Source organism: Nansenia antarctica (genome assembly GCF_963989245.1).
Source record: "Nansenia antarctica genome assembly, chromosome: 3".
NCBI classification, from domain to species: domain Eukaryota; kingdom Metazoa; phylum Chordata; class Actinopteri; order Argentiniformes; family Microstomatidae; genus Nansenia; species Nansenia antarctica.
In genome coordinates, this window is record NC_137688.1 from 38,705,977 (window position 1) to 38,724,916 (window position 18,940).

The window sequence follows — 18,940 nt, forward strand, 5'->3', positions numbered from 1 at the left end:
ATGAAATGGTTTAGAAGGGAGACTTACTCTTATACTAGGCTATTAACTAACATGAACTATCATTATTATAAATAATTTATGAATGTATTGGTTGATAGATTAGTAAACACAATTAGTATATACTTATTATACATAAATAATTAATTGATTCATTTTAATTGTTCATTATTGCATGAACTAATCTTGATTAATGTACCCTTACTGTAACGTGTTACCCCTATTTCCCTTGTTTTGTTATATTTGCTATGGAAGTCAAGGAGGAAACAATCTCTGTCAAGATGACAACTGATTTATCTCATGATCACTATATAGAGTGATCTCAAGATCACGATATAAACTCAAAATAGGAGTGGACTATTTATCGTGATATATAACTATATAACTGGTCACTGGCGGACTCAGGGGGGGCAGGGGGGGCGACCGCCCCTCCTGGTGCCTCCATGGTTGAAAAACGTCTCTCTTAAGTGCCCTTTTGAGTGGCAAAAATGCCATTTTGAGTGGCAAAATTAGAGGATGTGCCCTATTGGCTGCCCTTCCAATGGTCTAAACTTGACCATGTGCACTGATGGAGTCCCATGTTGTGCAGTAGGTGCCCTTTTTTTCTTTTCGCCCCTGCCCTTCAAACATCCTGAGTCCGCCACTGTAACTGGTTACAATGCATGAGCTTGATGTCCGAAGAAAACTGCTAAATTCCCGAGTCAAGTGTGTGACACTAGAGTGCGCAAGCGCTTACTGCTCCCGTGACGTATGGTGAAAGAAAAGCTCGTTTGCCCACAGCGGAGAGCCAAGAAGATTACAGGCGCGGGGAAGGTAAGAGGGAGAAGGAACCAGAGGACAAGGAGGCGAGGTACTTCTCTAGGAAGAAGTATGCGACTGTGTCTCTGAAACATTGAAATAACCTCTGGAGAAAGTGGACAAGGACAGAAAGACGACATTGAATGCGGTTATCTTTATATGCCAGTATACCATACAAAACCAACAACTATGAAAAAGCGTGGGCATTTGCTTATTACCTTTTCTTCGAGAGCCCTATAGGTGACTGACAGATAGTATTACTATAGTCGGGGGAGACTGCAGTCTCACGTAGAAAAGGGGACCGTCCGAAAGACATGGAGCATAAAGCAGAAATAAAGATTAGCTAACGTCAAACCATTCAAACAAGACACCAAGCAAGAAATTGCTTGCACCCAACTGAGAGAAATGGATTTTAGTACACTTCGGAACCTCATCAGCAGATACGTAAGTATTGCACAAATACTTTGAATGGAATTTGTCTGCGCTGCTGCCAACAACTTGTTGGTCCGGCGATTCCTTTGAAGCTTATTATGAGAATTGAGGGCTTCCCATTATCCAACAAATACATTATGTTTGTCAGATTCTTCTTCTTGAATTGCGAAATGGCAGATTATTTATGTATGCTAGGCCATGAAGTATAGGTCTTAATTTTTTTTCTTTTGAAAGAGCGTGTCAGCCGATCGGCTACAAGCTATACATTCTTCTTGTTTAAATTGAGAGAAATAATAATATTATAATATTATAAAAATCAAATAAAGTTTCAATGACGAAATGCATTATATTACCAAAATGTTAATATCACCATGCTTAGGGATTTTAAAACATCTACGAACCACTGCTGACGAATGAATCACCACATGTTTTATTAATAAGAGAAATAACGATGTAAGTGGACCTTATTTGACAGAGAGCATGCAGTCAATTGTTGTACGCACAGACCGACATAAAGGGGCAATCTGGGATAGGTACATCCATTTTTAATAACTAATTATAGCATTGATTCTTGCAGAATATAACTTAACAATTCCTTATCAGCTTAGTTCAACTGTCGTACTCCATCAGAACCCAACATATAGGCTACAGCTTGTTTTAGGTTTTACGCTATAGTTTGTAAACAATGTAATTATAAACAAACTCTGAAAACTATTGTTGATATCATGGATGGTGTGTCCTTACATCAAGCATAGTCTATGTTGTGATAAGTGGTGACACATCTATCCCCATCACGCAGCTTGTTGTTGTCGCTTGAATCACAGAATACCCCTTTAATTGACAGGGTGCGCCAATTGATCAATTGGATTCAACCAGAATAATTATCGGAATGCAATTTTTAAGGGATTAAACTCACAAGCTTTAAAAGCCAGAGTAAAGGGAGAGAAACTGAAACAACCAGAACAAAATCCTGTAAACCATTATAGATCAAATCAAGTAGCCTAGGCCTACCCTGTGTTGCATTACTTAGAAAATAGACAATGAAAACAAGCCGCTTAGTCTATAGCATATTTTTTGCACCACTTACATTGCCATGACGAGTGAAATTAACATACAACTGAAAGATAATCATATAGGGACCAGTAGAGAACATAAATGCAAGGATTTTGCATGAAAACATTACATAAACAAGTTATTGTATGACTGAGTGCTGTTAAAATCAATAAGTTTCAGCAGACCCTATGGGCTGTGTGCTACAGTAGGCTACACTTATGTTTGGCAGTAATCCAGAACGCTGCTCACATGAGCACACAAGTTCAGGGGGGCTTATGAGCATATTTATGCCTGCAGCAAATGGCTGTACAAAGTAGAGATATCGCCATCCTCTCAGGTAAACAAATGTATAGCTTGTATGCACACCTGTTCTGCTCGTAAACATCTAATAATCATGTCATGGATGTCACCTGTTGTTGAACGGAGATACAAACAAATGGTAGAGTAACACCTATACATTGCGTGGCATCTTTGGCTCTCAAAACAGACAGAGCCTCACTGCTCAATGGGCTACGAGACATTCAACACGTCACCATTGATGACCATGAGTTGAGCGCGTTGAGACCTGTGTTTGTCAACCAGTAAACACACTGGTTGGTTGACAGATGCCCTACTGCTCTGATTCATTGGCAGCGACAGTAGACTTGTTCAGGTGATGGATTATGGATGGGAACTCAACAACAGCCAATGATGATGATACAAACAACCATCACCTCCTGTACCATGCCTGTCAAACATGGTTTGTACAAACGGTGGTGTTTGTCCATATGGTTTTATCTATGTTGTTTTCAAACCAAATATCTGTTGATAACCCATTGATTCATTTGGATGGCTCAAGACCCATAATAAGGGTACGATCGTTTGATTTAAATCAATATATATGTAATTAGAACTCCAGTAATGCCATCCACTGTATTATTCATCATTAGAGAACGCATCCAATTGTCCGTGGAGTGGAGTGAGAGTGCCATGCCAGTGGGTGCTGGGTTAGTTTGTCACATGAGGGGAAAGTGGAGAGAGAATAATGTGTAACGAAAAGCTTGGTCCACACTGAACTGATTGAATGCGTGGTAATGCTGGCTGATGGCGTGAGGAGAGGAAGGGAGAGGGAGGGAGAGGAAGGGGGAGGAGGAGATGAGAGCAGCCACGGAGAGAGCAGGAAATGGATCCTCTGCTGTCTTCCAGGGCAGACATGGAGCGGGAGGACAGGAGATTACTCTGACTGGAACATCACCCTTCATGGTCCATTGTGGCCAGTACCTGAATGCTCATACTGTAAGAAGAATTTGCTCCTTGAAGGAGAATAAAGCATTCTATTCTATTCAATTCTATTCTAGACAGTGTCCTCACTATGATTTCAATCATGATAGTGCACCTTACTCCAGTGAGAAGACTCACAGAACAACCAACAGAAACCTATTGGTTTAGACTCACTTTGTATGTACTGTATATAAATACTCGTGAATTATGGTCAATATTCAGTATTTGTTCACTGATGTTCAACTGTACATTTAACCTGAAAGCTCTCAATAACAAAGCCTCTATGGTAAGTCAGCCATTTGACATTTTCAGTACCTGAAGGAGTAAGAATAGAATCATTATGTTGTACAAGAAATCAGACAGTTTAGTAACGCATCTGGCCTCAAAATGTAGTTTCACGGTGATCTTAAGCCCATATGGAAATAATATGGCTACCCGTACTGTTGGCATCATTCTCTCTGCTCTGCTCAGTTCAAAAGTGCACAGACCTCACCAAGCAAATCGTCTCTGTGAAATCTTCCTGACAAATTCATGTTCCTGTGGTTAAAAATAGATAGGAATATTAACTATTTGTTTTGCGTGAGGGACATTCGTCCCGCCTTGCGACGATTAGCCAAAACAAAATGTAGCCGACCACGGCTCTACTGAGCAACCGACCAATCAACTATTTTGGGGGCAAAATAGAAAATCTGTAAACCAGAGTGAAATACCAGTTATTAATCATGATGTGGCTCATGGTTCAGTTTGCTCCTAGTTCTTTATGTCCTCTTCCCTGTCATGCCATTTGGGTTATTGATAAATGCATGATTCTGTTGGAGTTATTCCCTTGACTCATTTGGAAGGTCCCCATGGGGAGGGGGCCTGCCCCTGCAACTTCAGCACTACCTGGGGAAATCAACCAGGACACCAGAGTCACCCCATCATGCCGTAATCAATCATTTTTATAATTTCAAACATGGGATGACAACGTAAAGAAATAGTACATAATAAGTTCATTTTCTGTCTAACTCATCAATATACTGACAAATGTATGCACTCACTGCAATGTAAGTTGCTTTGGATAAAAGCGTCAGCTAAATGGCATAAACATACTATACTACATTCACTCAGGAAGCATGGTAGCCATGCACCACAATGCCACTACCCCGAGGCTTTTAGTTACAAGGTCATCAGGGCTGTCCATTGTGTTTTCTTGTTTGCGAAAGTTGGTGTCTTTCTTGTCTGCCTTTTATGTGTTTTTATGTTTGTTTGAATTATAATTGTTTAAATAGGTTTTTAGGCCATTTCTGCTTTATTGGAAATAGAGACAGTAGAGATTGACAGGAAATATGGGTGAGAGAGAGAGGCAGGATGACATGCAGGATAGGTCGATGGCCAGAATCGAACCAGTGCCCCTGTGATTATGTGGCATGTGCCTCAGTGAACTATACCAACCAGGTGCCCTGAACTGGCATTACATCTGTTTAAACACCTGCCCAGGGATTACAGCTGAAAACTAGCCAATTGGCTAAAACTGGCACATTTATGGTAATGTTAATGAATGTGCGTTGTCCCTGTAAAACTAAACTTAATCAAGTAAATTAAAGTAAAGTAGAAGAATAGACACTACACAGGGACTTCTTCTACTTCTGACTAATCTGTAACCCTGGTCAGGAAATCCCTCCAGCTGATGCTGATAGCTTCCAGTCTCTTGGGGATTATAAAGCCATTTGAACTCTGTCCAGATAGATAATCCCATTTGTACAGTTGACCGAGGGTTACGGTGAGTATACCTACAGAGAGACGTGTATGAAACCAGTGAAACCTACAGTGAAAGTGAAAGACTAGTTTAGCTAAAATTCTACCACTGGGTTTTTAAATCCAGTGTTGCAAAGCAGACTAAGTAGACGACAGCAGGGTTGAGGTGTATTGATGTGAATGGGAGAGTGGCAAATTCACCCATTATTTGTTATTGTTTCTTGGAATCAGAGGTGTTTCATACATTCTGCTATCTGTCATATACATGTGATTACATGTACCCAAAATGACAAGACAGATATTCATCCTTCTGAAAAACTACTTTGTTCAAGGGAGTACCTCATTTTTACTAACTTTTACTGCACTGCAGAAGCACATTTTCCTCCCGCTCTGAAACTTGATATCGCCACATGCACGCTTCATTGGCAACGATTTTCGGGAATATCGGAAGTGCAGTTTCTGGACCTCTTATTAATACTCTCTTTGATTCTAAATTGCTCCTACCATGTTGTGACTAGTTTAGCTAACATTCTACACTGCGCCTACTGCTTTGTGGCCAGAGATAGCAGCCATGTCTCCATGGACAAGGGTTGGATTGAGATTAGCTAGATCTAAGCTAAAAGGATAACGACCCAACTCTCTACAGGGCCATGAGACCATGAGATCTCAGTAGTTAAAGGAGGTCAGGGGGGCTTTAGAGTGCCGGCAAACCTGAAGTGAGTTTCCTTGTAGATTAATTCCTCCCGACAACCCAGTGAGAGAAAGTAGCTATTGTACAATCAATGTTTACAGGTCAGTCCTCTCTGTGTGAGCTAACGAAATCCATTAAATGTAGAACTTTGCTGGTCCAGGAGAGGCGTGGGCCTAGATCAAAAAAAGTGCTCCCTATGCTACAAAGCATTCAGGAAACTAAGCCCCCTATTCTCTTAAAAGAAAAAGAAGAAAAAGAGGTGTTCAGAGAAAGAAAAAGAGGTGGCCCACCCACAGCTGTGCCTCGTTGTCAAGGTGCTGTCTGTACCACGACACTTGAAACTTTGTATTTCTTGTATTTACTTACCTTTAGCCAGTTTTAATAGCAGTATTATTACTGTTTGAGCTGTGTACTGTACTTATGATGTTAATACCACTTCGATGCATCTTATTGCGCCCTCTCTTGCTGTGCATGGTCTCTCAGCCATGTGCTAATTACTTAACGTCCTCATACTGTTTGTCACTGGTCAACTTCTCAAACAAGCTCTGCCTTAATCCAGTTGCTCTTGTTTTTCCCCTTCGAGCATGGTTGTGTTCCCTCCTGTCTCTTGACTTCACTCTGACTCACAGACAGAACATCACTCTGACTCACAGAACAACATAACCTTGTATTCTCATCGGTCACTTTATTGAGACATAATATGATTTACTATACTACACAGAATATACACCATAGTAAGCAGAGTCATCAAACCTAATATTGAAACCTCATATTTGGCATGTTATTATGGGCACATTTAGAAAGGGTTCTGCCAGCATTAGTCCCTTAAAATTCAAAACTCTGTATGTACTGTATATCTATTAGTTGTGCCTATTGCTGCTGAGGTGATAAAGCGGTAGTGTTAACAGGGGCTGTGTACATTATTACACAGAGCCAAGTAGAACAAGAGGCACATGATGGATTGCACTGAATTAATGGAGCATAAAAGGCCACATCAGGAGCGTCAGCCCAGAGAACGCTTGAACTTTGTAATGTTTTTCTTTGGTTACGGGCCCCTGGATAAGAACACTCAGACTGCTGAGGGGGGCAGAACTCCTAATGCACTCTCTCTCTCTCTCTCTCTCTCTCTCTCTCTCTCTCTCTCTCTCTCTCTCTCTCTCTCTCTCTCAGAGAATGATACCTGCCTTCACACCCCATTCACAAAGGCCTATAGGTCATACAGAGAGAGGGATATTATGTAATCTCTCCTTGTCTCCTGTCGTTCGTCTACCTTTCTAATTGAAGTCTACCTGAAGTCTACCTGAAGTCTACCTGACTAAAGTCACTGCCCTCATGAGAGTCCCATCTTACGTCTTTGTTAATGCCTTTTTCCTCTCCCATTTCCGCTCTTTCCTGCTCTAGAATATTTACTGTGCACCCTGAGGTATTGATTATTGACTCCTGGTTGGCTAGGTTGTGATAATGTGTGTTCAAAAACCTTAGTTTAGGTTTAATCCTTCTGCAAATACCACTTCTCAGTTTTGGTGCACCATGCAGTATTAGTTCTGAATGTGATGAAGTGTTTTGAATCACTCCCTTTTAAATAATGGTGTGTGCCTGTTGGTCTTAAAGCCCCTCAACGTGATCCAACTGGAGCCGTACTCTATGAAAGTTAATATGTCAGAATGCAAAAGAGAGTTAGGTAAATGAATGGTAAATCCAGTAAATTAGACAACGAACCTTAGGTACTGTACATGAAAATCAGAACGTATTTATCATTTGTTAACCGTTGACATAGTATATATAATATATCTCTAAAAATATATAAATAAATAAAATATCAGGATGAAAAACTGACTAGTACAACAGATCGTGATTCAATATTCAAGGATCAGATCTTGCAGGTAGCAGGAAGAAATGTATTGCATAGATTTGAAACACCACTCAACTCGTCTTAACAGAAGCTCGGTCCACCAGGCGTGTTATCCAATTGAAGCCCCTCTCTACATTACAGCTAGGTCAGACACCACTGGGCCAGCGCAGAGATAGCAGTGATGTAATACTAGTAGAGCAGGAGTGTTTTTCAGTTTGATGGGACCTTAGTGTAGTGAAGCGTGAAAGTCCTCTCCTCAGTCCTCTTATGGGAGAGAATTCTTGGTCTATACTTAATTAACTGTATGCTGGACTTGGAAATATATTATGAGAGAGAGAGAGAGAGAGAGAGAGAGAGAGAGAGAGAGAGAGAGAGAGAGAGAGAGAGAGAGAGAGAGAGAGAGAGAAAGAGTGCGCAAGTGTGTGTCTGTGTGTGTGTGTGTGTGTGAGAGAGAGAGAGAGAGAGAGAGAGAGAGAGAGAGAAAGAGTGAGCAAGTGTGTGTCTGTGTGTGTGTGTGTGTGTGAGAGAGAGAGAGAGAGAGAGAGAGTGAGAGAGAGAGAGAGAAATGAAGATGAGATGAAAACATGGAATCACGCTGTCGCGTGAAATATATATTTTATATAAAGAGAGAGAGAGTGTTATAGATGATATGTTTCCCCCAGAATGAATCAATTGAAATCACCAAGGTCTGCTCAGAATGGACAGTTGAAGAGATTGTTTATTTCAGCTGTACAGGACCCACAAGTTCATGCTCCATGTGAGTGAATTCTCACTTCAGTACACAACCCTTATAGTATAGCTTCCTGCTGACACAGGTATCAGCTGTACATCGCAAATCATTATTCTCCTGTCAAACATGTTGTTGACTAGCTCAATACAGATCTCACGAAACGTCAAGTCTGTTAATTGGACAGCCCCTGGCCTCTCTTAGCCAGTGGTCTAATTCTGACTCCCAGTCAACTGACATGTTGCAAGGTACATGGCATATCATGAGACAGTTAGGTTGGCTGAGTTGTCAACACTTCGATATTACAGCTTGATTATAATTACTGATGAGTTTGTACATAGTGTCTAGAGTTTACCAGTGTACAATGAAAAACGCATCCTATCAGAGAGAAAGAGAAGAGAGAGAGAGAGAGAGAGAGAGAGAGAGAGAGAGAGAGAGAGAGAGAGAGAGAGATAGAGAGAGACCAGAATGAGAGTTGTGCCTCTGACAGTAAAAAAAGAGAGAAGTGAAGCAGTGGCTGAGGACACTGGTGGCTGCTTTATCTCCTGGTTGACGGGAAGCTAATGAAGGACAAACAGGCATGGTAGTATTTTTTCCACTGTGTGTGTCGACACGCTAGGTGAGAGTGCAGCGTCCCGTCCCCCTGTCAGTGTCTAAGGACACCAGGATTCATGCAACAAGCCCTCTGGGCCCATGTCCCATCTACTGGAGTGGAACATGTGTGTTATCCCTTTATAAATGCTTTGGTTTTTGATCACGAACACAGTTCCACTCAACATCATACTGTAAGCTGAGCTGTCACACCATTCTTGGATGTTGTTTGTAGATAAAAGAAACATATTTTACATGCAAGGTTCTTTGGAATATGAATGAAGAAAAAGGTATTTGTTTTACCATAAAGAAAATACTGTCATCTCCTAATTGCATTTTGAAATATAAACACCCATCTATCTACCATCTTAGGTAACACTTTTAGGTCTTTATACATTGAGGACTAGTTTGTAAACTATTGAGTATGTTTTTGTAAATCCTTATAACTCACAAAATTGTTTCGATGGTCACTTGGTACTTTACCTTGGTACTTTACTTTACTACAGTAAATAGTAAGGTTGCACACAGATATTAACACCTTCTAAATGCACCAAAAAATTAAACCTTGATGTGTCATCATGCAAACTTATTTTCAAAGATGTCACAGTTCGAAAGCAGTTATTTTCTTACTTGTGGATGTGATGCACTGGCACCAAGAAACATTCAAAGCATCACTATATAATGTATAATGTGTAGATTTCTCAGAGTGCATCTCTACCAATTCCTAAGGCTACTGCAGTATTGCCACGATTTATACAAAAGTGACACATTTCTAAATGGAGAAACCAATATGTACAAAAATATACTTTAACATCATAGTAGGCCTAATTGTTTGATTTCAAATCCAAACATCTGGACTATAGATCCAAAAGAAAATAATGCCTCACTGTCCCAATACTTACATCCCTTGTTACTTGTAGATTTATGCACTATCTGAAAAACTATTTGCGGCTAGCAATGATGCTAAGATAATAAACTTGTACGGTATAGCAATTGAGACTAGCTTGCTAACCCAAGGGAGAAACATACCGTTGTTATATTGTTATTATACAGAAATAGAGAAAATGTATTTCAGAAATCTTTCAGAAGTGTATTTGTCTACACAGAGAGAAAAGTAGGGACACTCACATTATTTCATAGGTTGTATGGTGCTTGTTCCTAGTGCATCAAATCCAGTAAAGAAAATAGCTGATTTGTGAAACCATTGGATACAAGGATCCAATAAGATACATCAGTATCTTCAATTTAGAAGCATTTATAAAGAGTTAATAACTGTGTAAACTCACTATTTGGCAAGCACCAGTGGCTATCCAATAATTTAAACTAATAAGTTATAAAGTTAAATACAATTTGTCAATGGTTTATAAATTATTTCTAAACAAATTACCACCATTTTATGAACTAGTTTTTTTTTTTTATACACCCTTTATAAAGGCCTACCCATTCCTTCAGATCAGTGTGAAAGCTTTCAGTAAGGATTTTTCCTCTGAAGGACTGGATCATATGATAATCATGTGACAGCTTGGATGCCTGGGGGTTAGACCCGGGCACAGTCATGCTTCGCAGATAGCAGCATAAAATCCACAGGGCCTCCCTTCGACTAAAACCAAGGGAAAAACTTGACTCTGGCAGCTAACCAGAAAGCTGACCAGAAAGCTGTGTGACTGGGAGAGAAGCCTAGACAACATGATGGTATCTTTTCGGCATTCAATAATCTCTACACTGTAGTCCTGTTTGACAAGTCAAAGACAAGTCGTTTAGAGCACCCAGGTCAAGAGGACAGGAGAAGAGAGGACAGGAGAAGAGAGGAGAGGATCAATCAGAGAGATGCAGCAGCAATAGTGTGTGAAGGGCTGTAGGCATGCATTACTGAAAAGAGAGACAAGATGCGGCTAAAGATGTCCTCACATCTCAATCGCTTTTAAATAGCTTTTGTGTGTCTTTTTTTATCGTTCTTAGTGTACTGTTCATCCTTTGTGTTTGACTGACAGATGGTGGGCAGATGGTAGTTTGATTTCGAGTTAAATTCCGATTGTGATAATGGAAGTTATATTGATGTCGTCCTGTGGTGCAGATTCAAATGTGAATCTGGTCATGATGAATCATCAACATCACCTCATGATGTCATAAGTAAAGTGAGCTGTTACCTCAGTGTCAGGACACACTTCTGAACTGGAGTCGCCTATTGGCAGAGCACCGGGCCATAGCGAGCAGTGCCAGAGGGATTCGCGGCTCACCGTGCTCCCGGCACAAAATGGTGTGAGGAAATCCATTACACGTCTACTGTAGTGTGTGTGATGCACATTAAGAGGGCCAGAGGTGAGTTACTGCACCGCTAAAGACAGAGAGAGAGAGAGAGAGAGAGAGAGAGAGAGAGAGAGAGAGAGAGAGAGAGAGAGAGAGAGAGAGAGAGAGAGAGAGAGAGAGAGAGAGAGAGAGAGAGAGAGAGAGAGAGAGAGAGAGAGAGAGAGAGAGAGAGAGAGAGAGAGAGAGAGAGAGGAGAGGGAGAGGGAGAGGGAGAGGGAGAGGAGAGGGAGAGGGAGAGGGGAGGTTGAGTTACAGTGGTTAATAGAAATGTATTACCCCTTCTTGCTGCTTGACTGCCCTACACTGTTGGCTGGATTGTTAGAGCACGGAAAGTGCTAGAATGAAGACTTTATGATGAACACTGGAGGTAGTAGTGGCACTTGATACTTCTTACTTGTAAAAAAACAAAAATTCCCAAGTCCCATAGTTCACCTCTCGATTATGAACTATACAGTGTTTGTTTTACGATTGCATTGTTTACAAACAATCAAGTAAATCTGATGGAGTAAGACAGCTACTGAACTAAGCTCAGGAGGCATTTATAAGTTACATTCATTTGGAATCAATGGCTATGACTCAAAAGTACAAAAATGTATGTCCAATCCCGGATGACTGGTGCTGACATAGCCGCCCGCTCCTTAGATCAAAGGGCTGGTGAGTTTATGCAACGTTCCCCCACATCGTTGGGAGCGTTTAGGGAGGCACAGCCAACTGTGAGGCTGTTACCAGAGCTCCGCTTGTGGAGGGATTGGGTCGTTACGCCTCGCTGCTCATCCTCCTGCAGGTCAAGCTCCTCTAAACACTGTGACAGAGGGGGGGGGGGGCATTTCATCTGATCTACTGGGATCTTTAGAATGAGAGGAGGCACGCAGCACACACACACACACACATGCAGACTTGCATGCACACACGCACACACTCACTCTCTCTCTCTCATTCTCTCCCACTCTCTCTCTGTGTATGCATGTGTGTGTGTGTGTGTGTGTGTGTGTGTGTGTGTATGGTCTCACATTGTCTTGAGGTCACGAGAGGGGAAATCTGACTCAACAACACAGACTACAGTAGATACAGAGATGGAGAAATACTGTAAAGACCCAAAAGTTCCAAGACGTTAACATTCCTTTCAGATTGCAAACAAAAGTATTTGGTTAGAGTTAGGGTCCACTCATTCAATCAATTCAGGAAGGAAATTCCTTTTAATTTGAATTTAATTTGACTTCCTGAATCAAAATGGAGTTCACCCCAAACCTGACCTTTGTTTTAGATTTTGGAGAATGATTTGCTAAAATCTATATGGAGGCTGAGGATCAACCGGAGAGAGTGATGAGTGTAGGAAAGGTTGGAACAGGGCCCATCACCAGCCACAAGGCATTCCCCAAAACACCAGTGAGATCTTAAAGTATTAACCCAGCTAGGGGTCAGCTGATCCTTCTAAAGAGCCTCACATCACATGGCTAATGCCTGCCTGTCTGCTCTCTCACAGATCTCTGAACACGAACATGAATAATATGGTTGGTCACGGTCTAATGGTTTCCCGTTCGACTGTCACATGCTGATGCTGCACTTTGTTCAAACTTTTTTGATAGGAAACCTTTACTCAAAAGGTCAGATCTATAAGAGCTGTCAAGTGCACTTGGATGATGGAGTCTTCTCTTGTCTCTGGAATGTGCTGCATCCTTCCAGTAAGAGACTGTGTGTGTGTGTGTGTGTGTGGGTGTGTGTGTGTATGTGTGCATGCGTGTGTGAGTCAGCCTCAGACAATAGCAGCTTGTTTCAGGAAGTCACGGAAAGAGCATGTGACTGAGAGACTGGCGGCCTTGGGATTAACACACACACCCCCCCCCACACCCCCCCCCACACACACACACACACACACACACACACACACACACACACACACACACACACACACACACACACACACACACACACACACACACACACACACACACACACACACACACACACACACAAGCTTTTATTGCTCAACCCCCAGTTATCATCACATCCATTTTAAGTCATAAATACATTATTCTTTCCTCTGTTTTTTTCCCTCTCACACTGAGTCACAGATGTTGTGGTAGTGATGAGTCGGCACATAGTATGATTATGGGATCAGACTCCATTTAATGGAAATAGGTTGATTAGTCTAGTTCCATCCTGCTATCATGTCTGATCCCCTGAGATCCCCTGGCTTTGCCTCAGCCCTGGAACAACACCACCCAGCCTGTGACCTACGTAGGTGTTGCTGTTCCTCAGCAGGTGTGTGTGTGTGTGTGTGTGTGTGTGTGTGTGTGTGTTCCTGTTTGTGTGCCATTGTATCAGCTTGTTGCTCAGACTCTGCCAAGATCCTTCATTCAGAGAGTTCTCTCCTGCCAAGATCTGTGATCAATCAGAACACTTACCAGACGAGGGAGTCCATTAGAATATACATAGTGGGTAGGCTTCCAATAGAATTGTCCTGTAGTGTGTGAGGATGTCAACCAATGAATAATTACGGTGTTGAGGAAGTGTGGAGGAAGGGGATTTGTGTCAATCGGCAGGAGTTACAACTTGAGGGGATGGGGTTGATATGGAAGCCGCACACACACACACACACACACACACACGCATGCATGCATTTGTGTCGAAAGAAGGAGGGACTGTTCCACCACCAATAGAATCTCCAAATCAATAAATCAACACATTCTTCTGACCTTGTCATTTGGCTTTTCCGAAAAATCAATCCATGTAAGACGGGACAGTTGATGTCCACATTCTACATATTGATCACTACAACCCCCCCTTCCCCCCCCCGAAGAGTTGGACTAGCAACCAGGTTTCTGTCTCTCCACTCTGCTGCCGCGGCTGGGGGTTGGCGTCAGGTGTGGTGCGGTGCAGCCTCCTCTCAGGGAACAAAGACAGGAAGTGAGGTGATTTATGGGTTTCTGTGTGGTGAGAAAGCCCAGGAGGTTTGGACAGCTCTAGCGTCTTCTCCTGCCCTATTTTACCCTCTGCAACGTACAGTAGAGTGTAATAATGAGACTGGAATGATTCAGCAGCCTCGGGCCTTGAACTCCTTAGAGGCCCTGGGTGACGCCATACAATGTGTGGATGATATATTGGCCATTATGACTACTGTCTCCATGAACCAACCCTGTGTATACTGTAAGATATCAATAATTCATTTCACAATGTACATAAAAGTTACTTTATGGCTACTGTATCCACAAGCTGTATAGTATAGCTGCCTATCATAGGTGCTTAAAATAGTCTTGGAAATATTGCTGATGATATGAAAACTAGCCATGTGCTGTTTCAGATCAGTCAAATATGTTTATTTGTCACTCCGGTTATACAAGTACAATCGACTTCTGCTGGGGGGGGGGGGTCCGTTTAGGGTGCATATAGAATATAATAACAAAATATAAGCGGCAAAGACAAATATATTAAAAATGAGGGTTAGGGTATCGAAATCTATACATTTAAGGTAAGACAAATGATACACCCAAAATATACTGTACATTCAGAAGAATGTTGCACAGGAGTCACCGATATTGTGATTTTTAAAAAAGAAGTAGTCTTGTTGGATTTGGTTGTTGTATTTGGTCGTCATGACACACAAACGTTTTGGCATGAATCGAGACTCACCGTTAGTGAGTGTGGCATTCCAGAGTAGGGCGGGGCAGGCTGCTGGAGGAAGACATAGTGGGTCGGTGAACGATTGCTTTACAGACACGCCCTGGCTATCGTGCATAAGAAGTCATGCAAAATTGATGTCTCTGTGTGTGTATTCTCAGCCTGCCCAGGCTTGAGACACAGAAGAGAGGGAGGCTCCGGCTGTAGAGTGCAGCACTGAGGTGGATGCAGGGAGTCAGGGAGTAAATAATATTACCTCAGGAGAAGGATAAATGCCAACCGTACTCTCCATTTTTCAATTAGTAGAGAACACGAGTGCAGGTTGGAGCTCATTCGTTTATCAGGCACCAGTTTTCTTCTGCTACAGAGCGATGCACGCCACTAAAACCATGCTCACACACACACACACACGCACGCACACACACGCACGCACGCACACACACACACACACACACACACACACACACACACACACACACATGTGCAGGCGCACGCACGCACACACACACACACACGTGCAGGCGCACGCACACGTGAGCGCACACACACACGCACACAATCACATTAATCAAAGGGAATCAAAGGGATGGGTCATGGAAATGGGGTGGTGGCAGAAACGTGACTTCAAGTGGATGTGGAGGATCAATCAGAGCTGGTTTGTTTGGGATGTTTACCCCCAGGCAGTACAAGACGTGGACAGATGGAAGGTACTGGTGTGGTGTCGTCTGTGAGTCAGCTTCCTAACGAACGCAGCGCTACAGACAGGCTGTAGAACCAGGAGATGCTGCTGGGCCTGGGGCCGAGGGATTAGAACATGTACCCACCTGCAACATTCAGCTCATTGGCTGACACATTGGCAACACATGCTCCATGACAAAGTTTCAGTTTTCTTTTAGTTTTTTGTTTTTATACATTTGAAAAAAACAACAACAAAAAAACCCAGTTAGAATAATAGACATGACAAAAAAAATCGACACAACAAAGACTTTTTAATTTGTATTCTGACTAGAATCTAATAGTTGTGGACTGTTGTTACTAGCCAACATGGCGCCCAATAGAATAGTACATCTCAAACAGAGTTAGCCAAACTCAATACTGAGTTGACCATGCTCCCAGGAATTGTCACAAGTTTTGTCATCTGAAGTAGGACTCCAGGGAGACACAGTGATTTAAGTGTTCAGTTCCCAAATGTGTCTCAGTGAGAGCACTAGGCAAACAGAGACTAACGGGGGGCCTTGGAGACACTTTACTGTGTAAATCCTTTTCTCATTGACTTCCCTCCGCCTGCTAACAAATTCCTCACCTAATCTCTAGAGCAGCAAGGAGACTGTCTTTGCACACACACACACACACACACACGCACACACACACACACACACACACACACACACACACACACACACACATGCACACACATACGCACACACGCACGCACACACGCACGCACACACACACACACACACACACACACACACACACACACACACACACACACACACACACACATTGTCTCATGTGAGGTGAGGGCACACAGCATTTGACTTTTTGCCCATTATATATATATTTGCTCCTCTCTTGTCTCTGCCTGTCTCTTCCCCTTAAATTTAAAACCTCTGGGTTGTAAAGCCATTGAGGGGTTGGGGACTGCACAGTAGAGATTTCCCTTATCTCCTCACCTCAGTGGTGACATAGCATGTATATATCACCACTGTTCTCCGTTGCCATTGTCACTATCAGGGCTAACGTTACTGTTTTGTCTGCAGGAAGCGTGGGTGTCATTGCATCATTGTTATCTTTCAGACACTTTTACAACCTGTTGTGTTGTGTTGTGTTGTGTGTTCATTCAGAAGCCCATAAATGAATACTGACTCCTCGTCCAGGTATCTACACAAAACACCATACTGAACAGTCATACATGTGGACTGAAACATTACCATAGAGACACCCAGAGTCCCAGAAACACACCTACTGTATGTTCTAGAAACACACCTACTGTATGTTCTAGAAACACACCTACTGTATGTTCTAGAACACACCTACTGTATGTTCTAGAACACACCTACTGTATGTTCTAGAAACACACCTACTGTATGTTCTAGAAACGCACCTACTGTATGTTCTAGAAACACACCTACTGTATGTTCTAGAAACACACCTACTGTATGTTCTAGAACACACCTACTGTATGTTCTAGAACACACCTACTGTATGTTCTAGAAACACACCTACTGTATGTTCTAGAAACGCACCTACTGTATGTTCTAGAAACACACCTACTGTATGTTCTAGAAACACACCTACTGTATGTTCTAGAAACACACCTACTGTATGTTCTAGAAACACAACTACTGTATGTTCTATAAACACACCTACTGTATGTTCTAGAAACACACCTACTGTATGTTCTAGAAACACACCTACTGTATGTTCTAGAAACACACCTACTGTATGTTCTAGAAACACACCTACTGTATGTCCTCTAGTAGTGACGGCAGGGCAGTGTGTGTGTTGCTGTTCTGTTGATCGTTCAGTGAGTGTTGTAGGATTGATTCCTGTCTCCTCTGTGTGAATACCCCCCCCCCCACCCCCGCTTCCCCCATAGTCCTAGAAGGCTGTCGATAGTGAGCCTGGCATATCCGCTGATTCTCCACATGAAATATTAAAGGGATGGTTCAGCCTATTTTCATGATTAGGCAAAATATCATCTTACCCAGAGTTGTTGTCATAGGTAGTGAAAGCTTTTCCGGTTCTCTGTTTATCTATGTTCCAACCACAGTTAGCAGCACTCTCTCAAATAGACAGGATTCCAGTGTGATTTACAGTAGATTAACATCTACTGAAATTACATGCTAAAATCTCCTCAGAGCAATTTGAAACAAAGTTTAGTAGTGAGTGACTATATACTAGACAAACCTGGACCGAAACTAAGAGGCTGTGTGTCTACGTAGAGGAAATAGTAATAATCGTTTATTTAGAGTAACCCTGTCTCTCTCTTAAGCTGTCCTTTTGTCTCACTCTCACTCTCTCTCTCTCTCTCTCTCTCTCATGCTCCATCCTCATACCTCTCTACAGTCCCTTTCTCTCCCTGCCACTCACTTCCACTCTATTCTCTCCACTTTCTCCCTATCTTTCTCTTTCTCTATCTCTATCTCTCTCTCTGTGAGTAGTGGGGGAAGGGCATCTAAGGATGTGCCATGCCTCTATGATTCCAGGAAGTGGCCTTTCCATAACAGTGGGATTGTAGTGTATTCCCTGTTTACAAATGGCCTAGGCCTGTCTCTCTTCCACCAGAGTTGCTGAATAGGCTGAGCCTACCTGTCCTTTACAAAACACAGTCCCTGACTCATGTCCCATACAACAGTAGTTCCCAAAGGTGAGTGTGCAACACTACTGGATTGAATAGAGAGAAAGCCTTTTGAAAAAGAAACCCCCCCACCTGCAGAAGAACAGAGGAGAGGATTTCAGCTAAATTTATCCTGGGGCGGGTGCACACAGTGACAGGAAACCCTCGGCTGTCAAAAGGAAGCAGCGTCTGATCTTTCAAAGGACCGGTCCTGTGTGCAGCAGAGAAAGTCAATGCGTCCACTAAGTGAACTCGACAGAGAAAAAGCGGACACTTTTGGCCCAACAGTGAAAGGTCTTATTGATTTCACCCTATGTTTTCCTTTACCTATAAATATGTCCTGTGTCCCGAAACCTGAGCCAGCACTAACTGCGATTAAAAACTCTGAAATAGAAAATGGGCTTGTATTACATCCAAATGGCCCGACCCGTACTCGTAGACTTTTTATTTGATTTAATACAGACAAGCCTTGATGCATCACTTAATCCAGAGAAATTCTAAAAGCTCAAACCTGATCAATAAAATAATTTGTCA

General features: G+C 42.3%; 1 protein-coding gene across 1 annotated transcript in view; it reads left to right on the forward strand.

Moving 5' to 3' along the window:
- Positions 1–1,108: 1,108 nt before the first annotated feature.
- The window catches only part of atp11a (ATPase phospholipid transporting 11A), a gene marked incomplete at its 3' end in the record, with an annotated part of 65,484 nt that continues 47,652 nt past the window's right edge, over positions 1,109–18,940 (forward strand). The window contains exon 1 of the mRNA XM_080525624.1: positions 1,109–1,239. Within this exon, the coding sequence (XP_080381750.1) occupies positions 1,201–1,239 (39 nt within the window). The 5' untranslated portion in view covers positions 1,109–1,200. The remainder of the gene's footprint in view (positions 1,240–18,940) is intronic.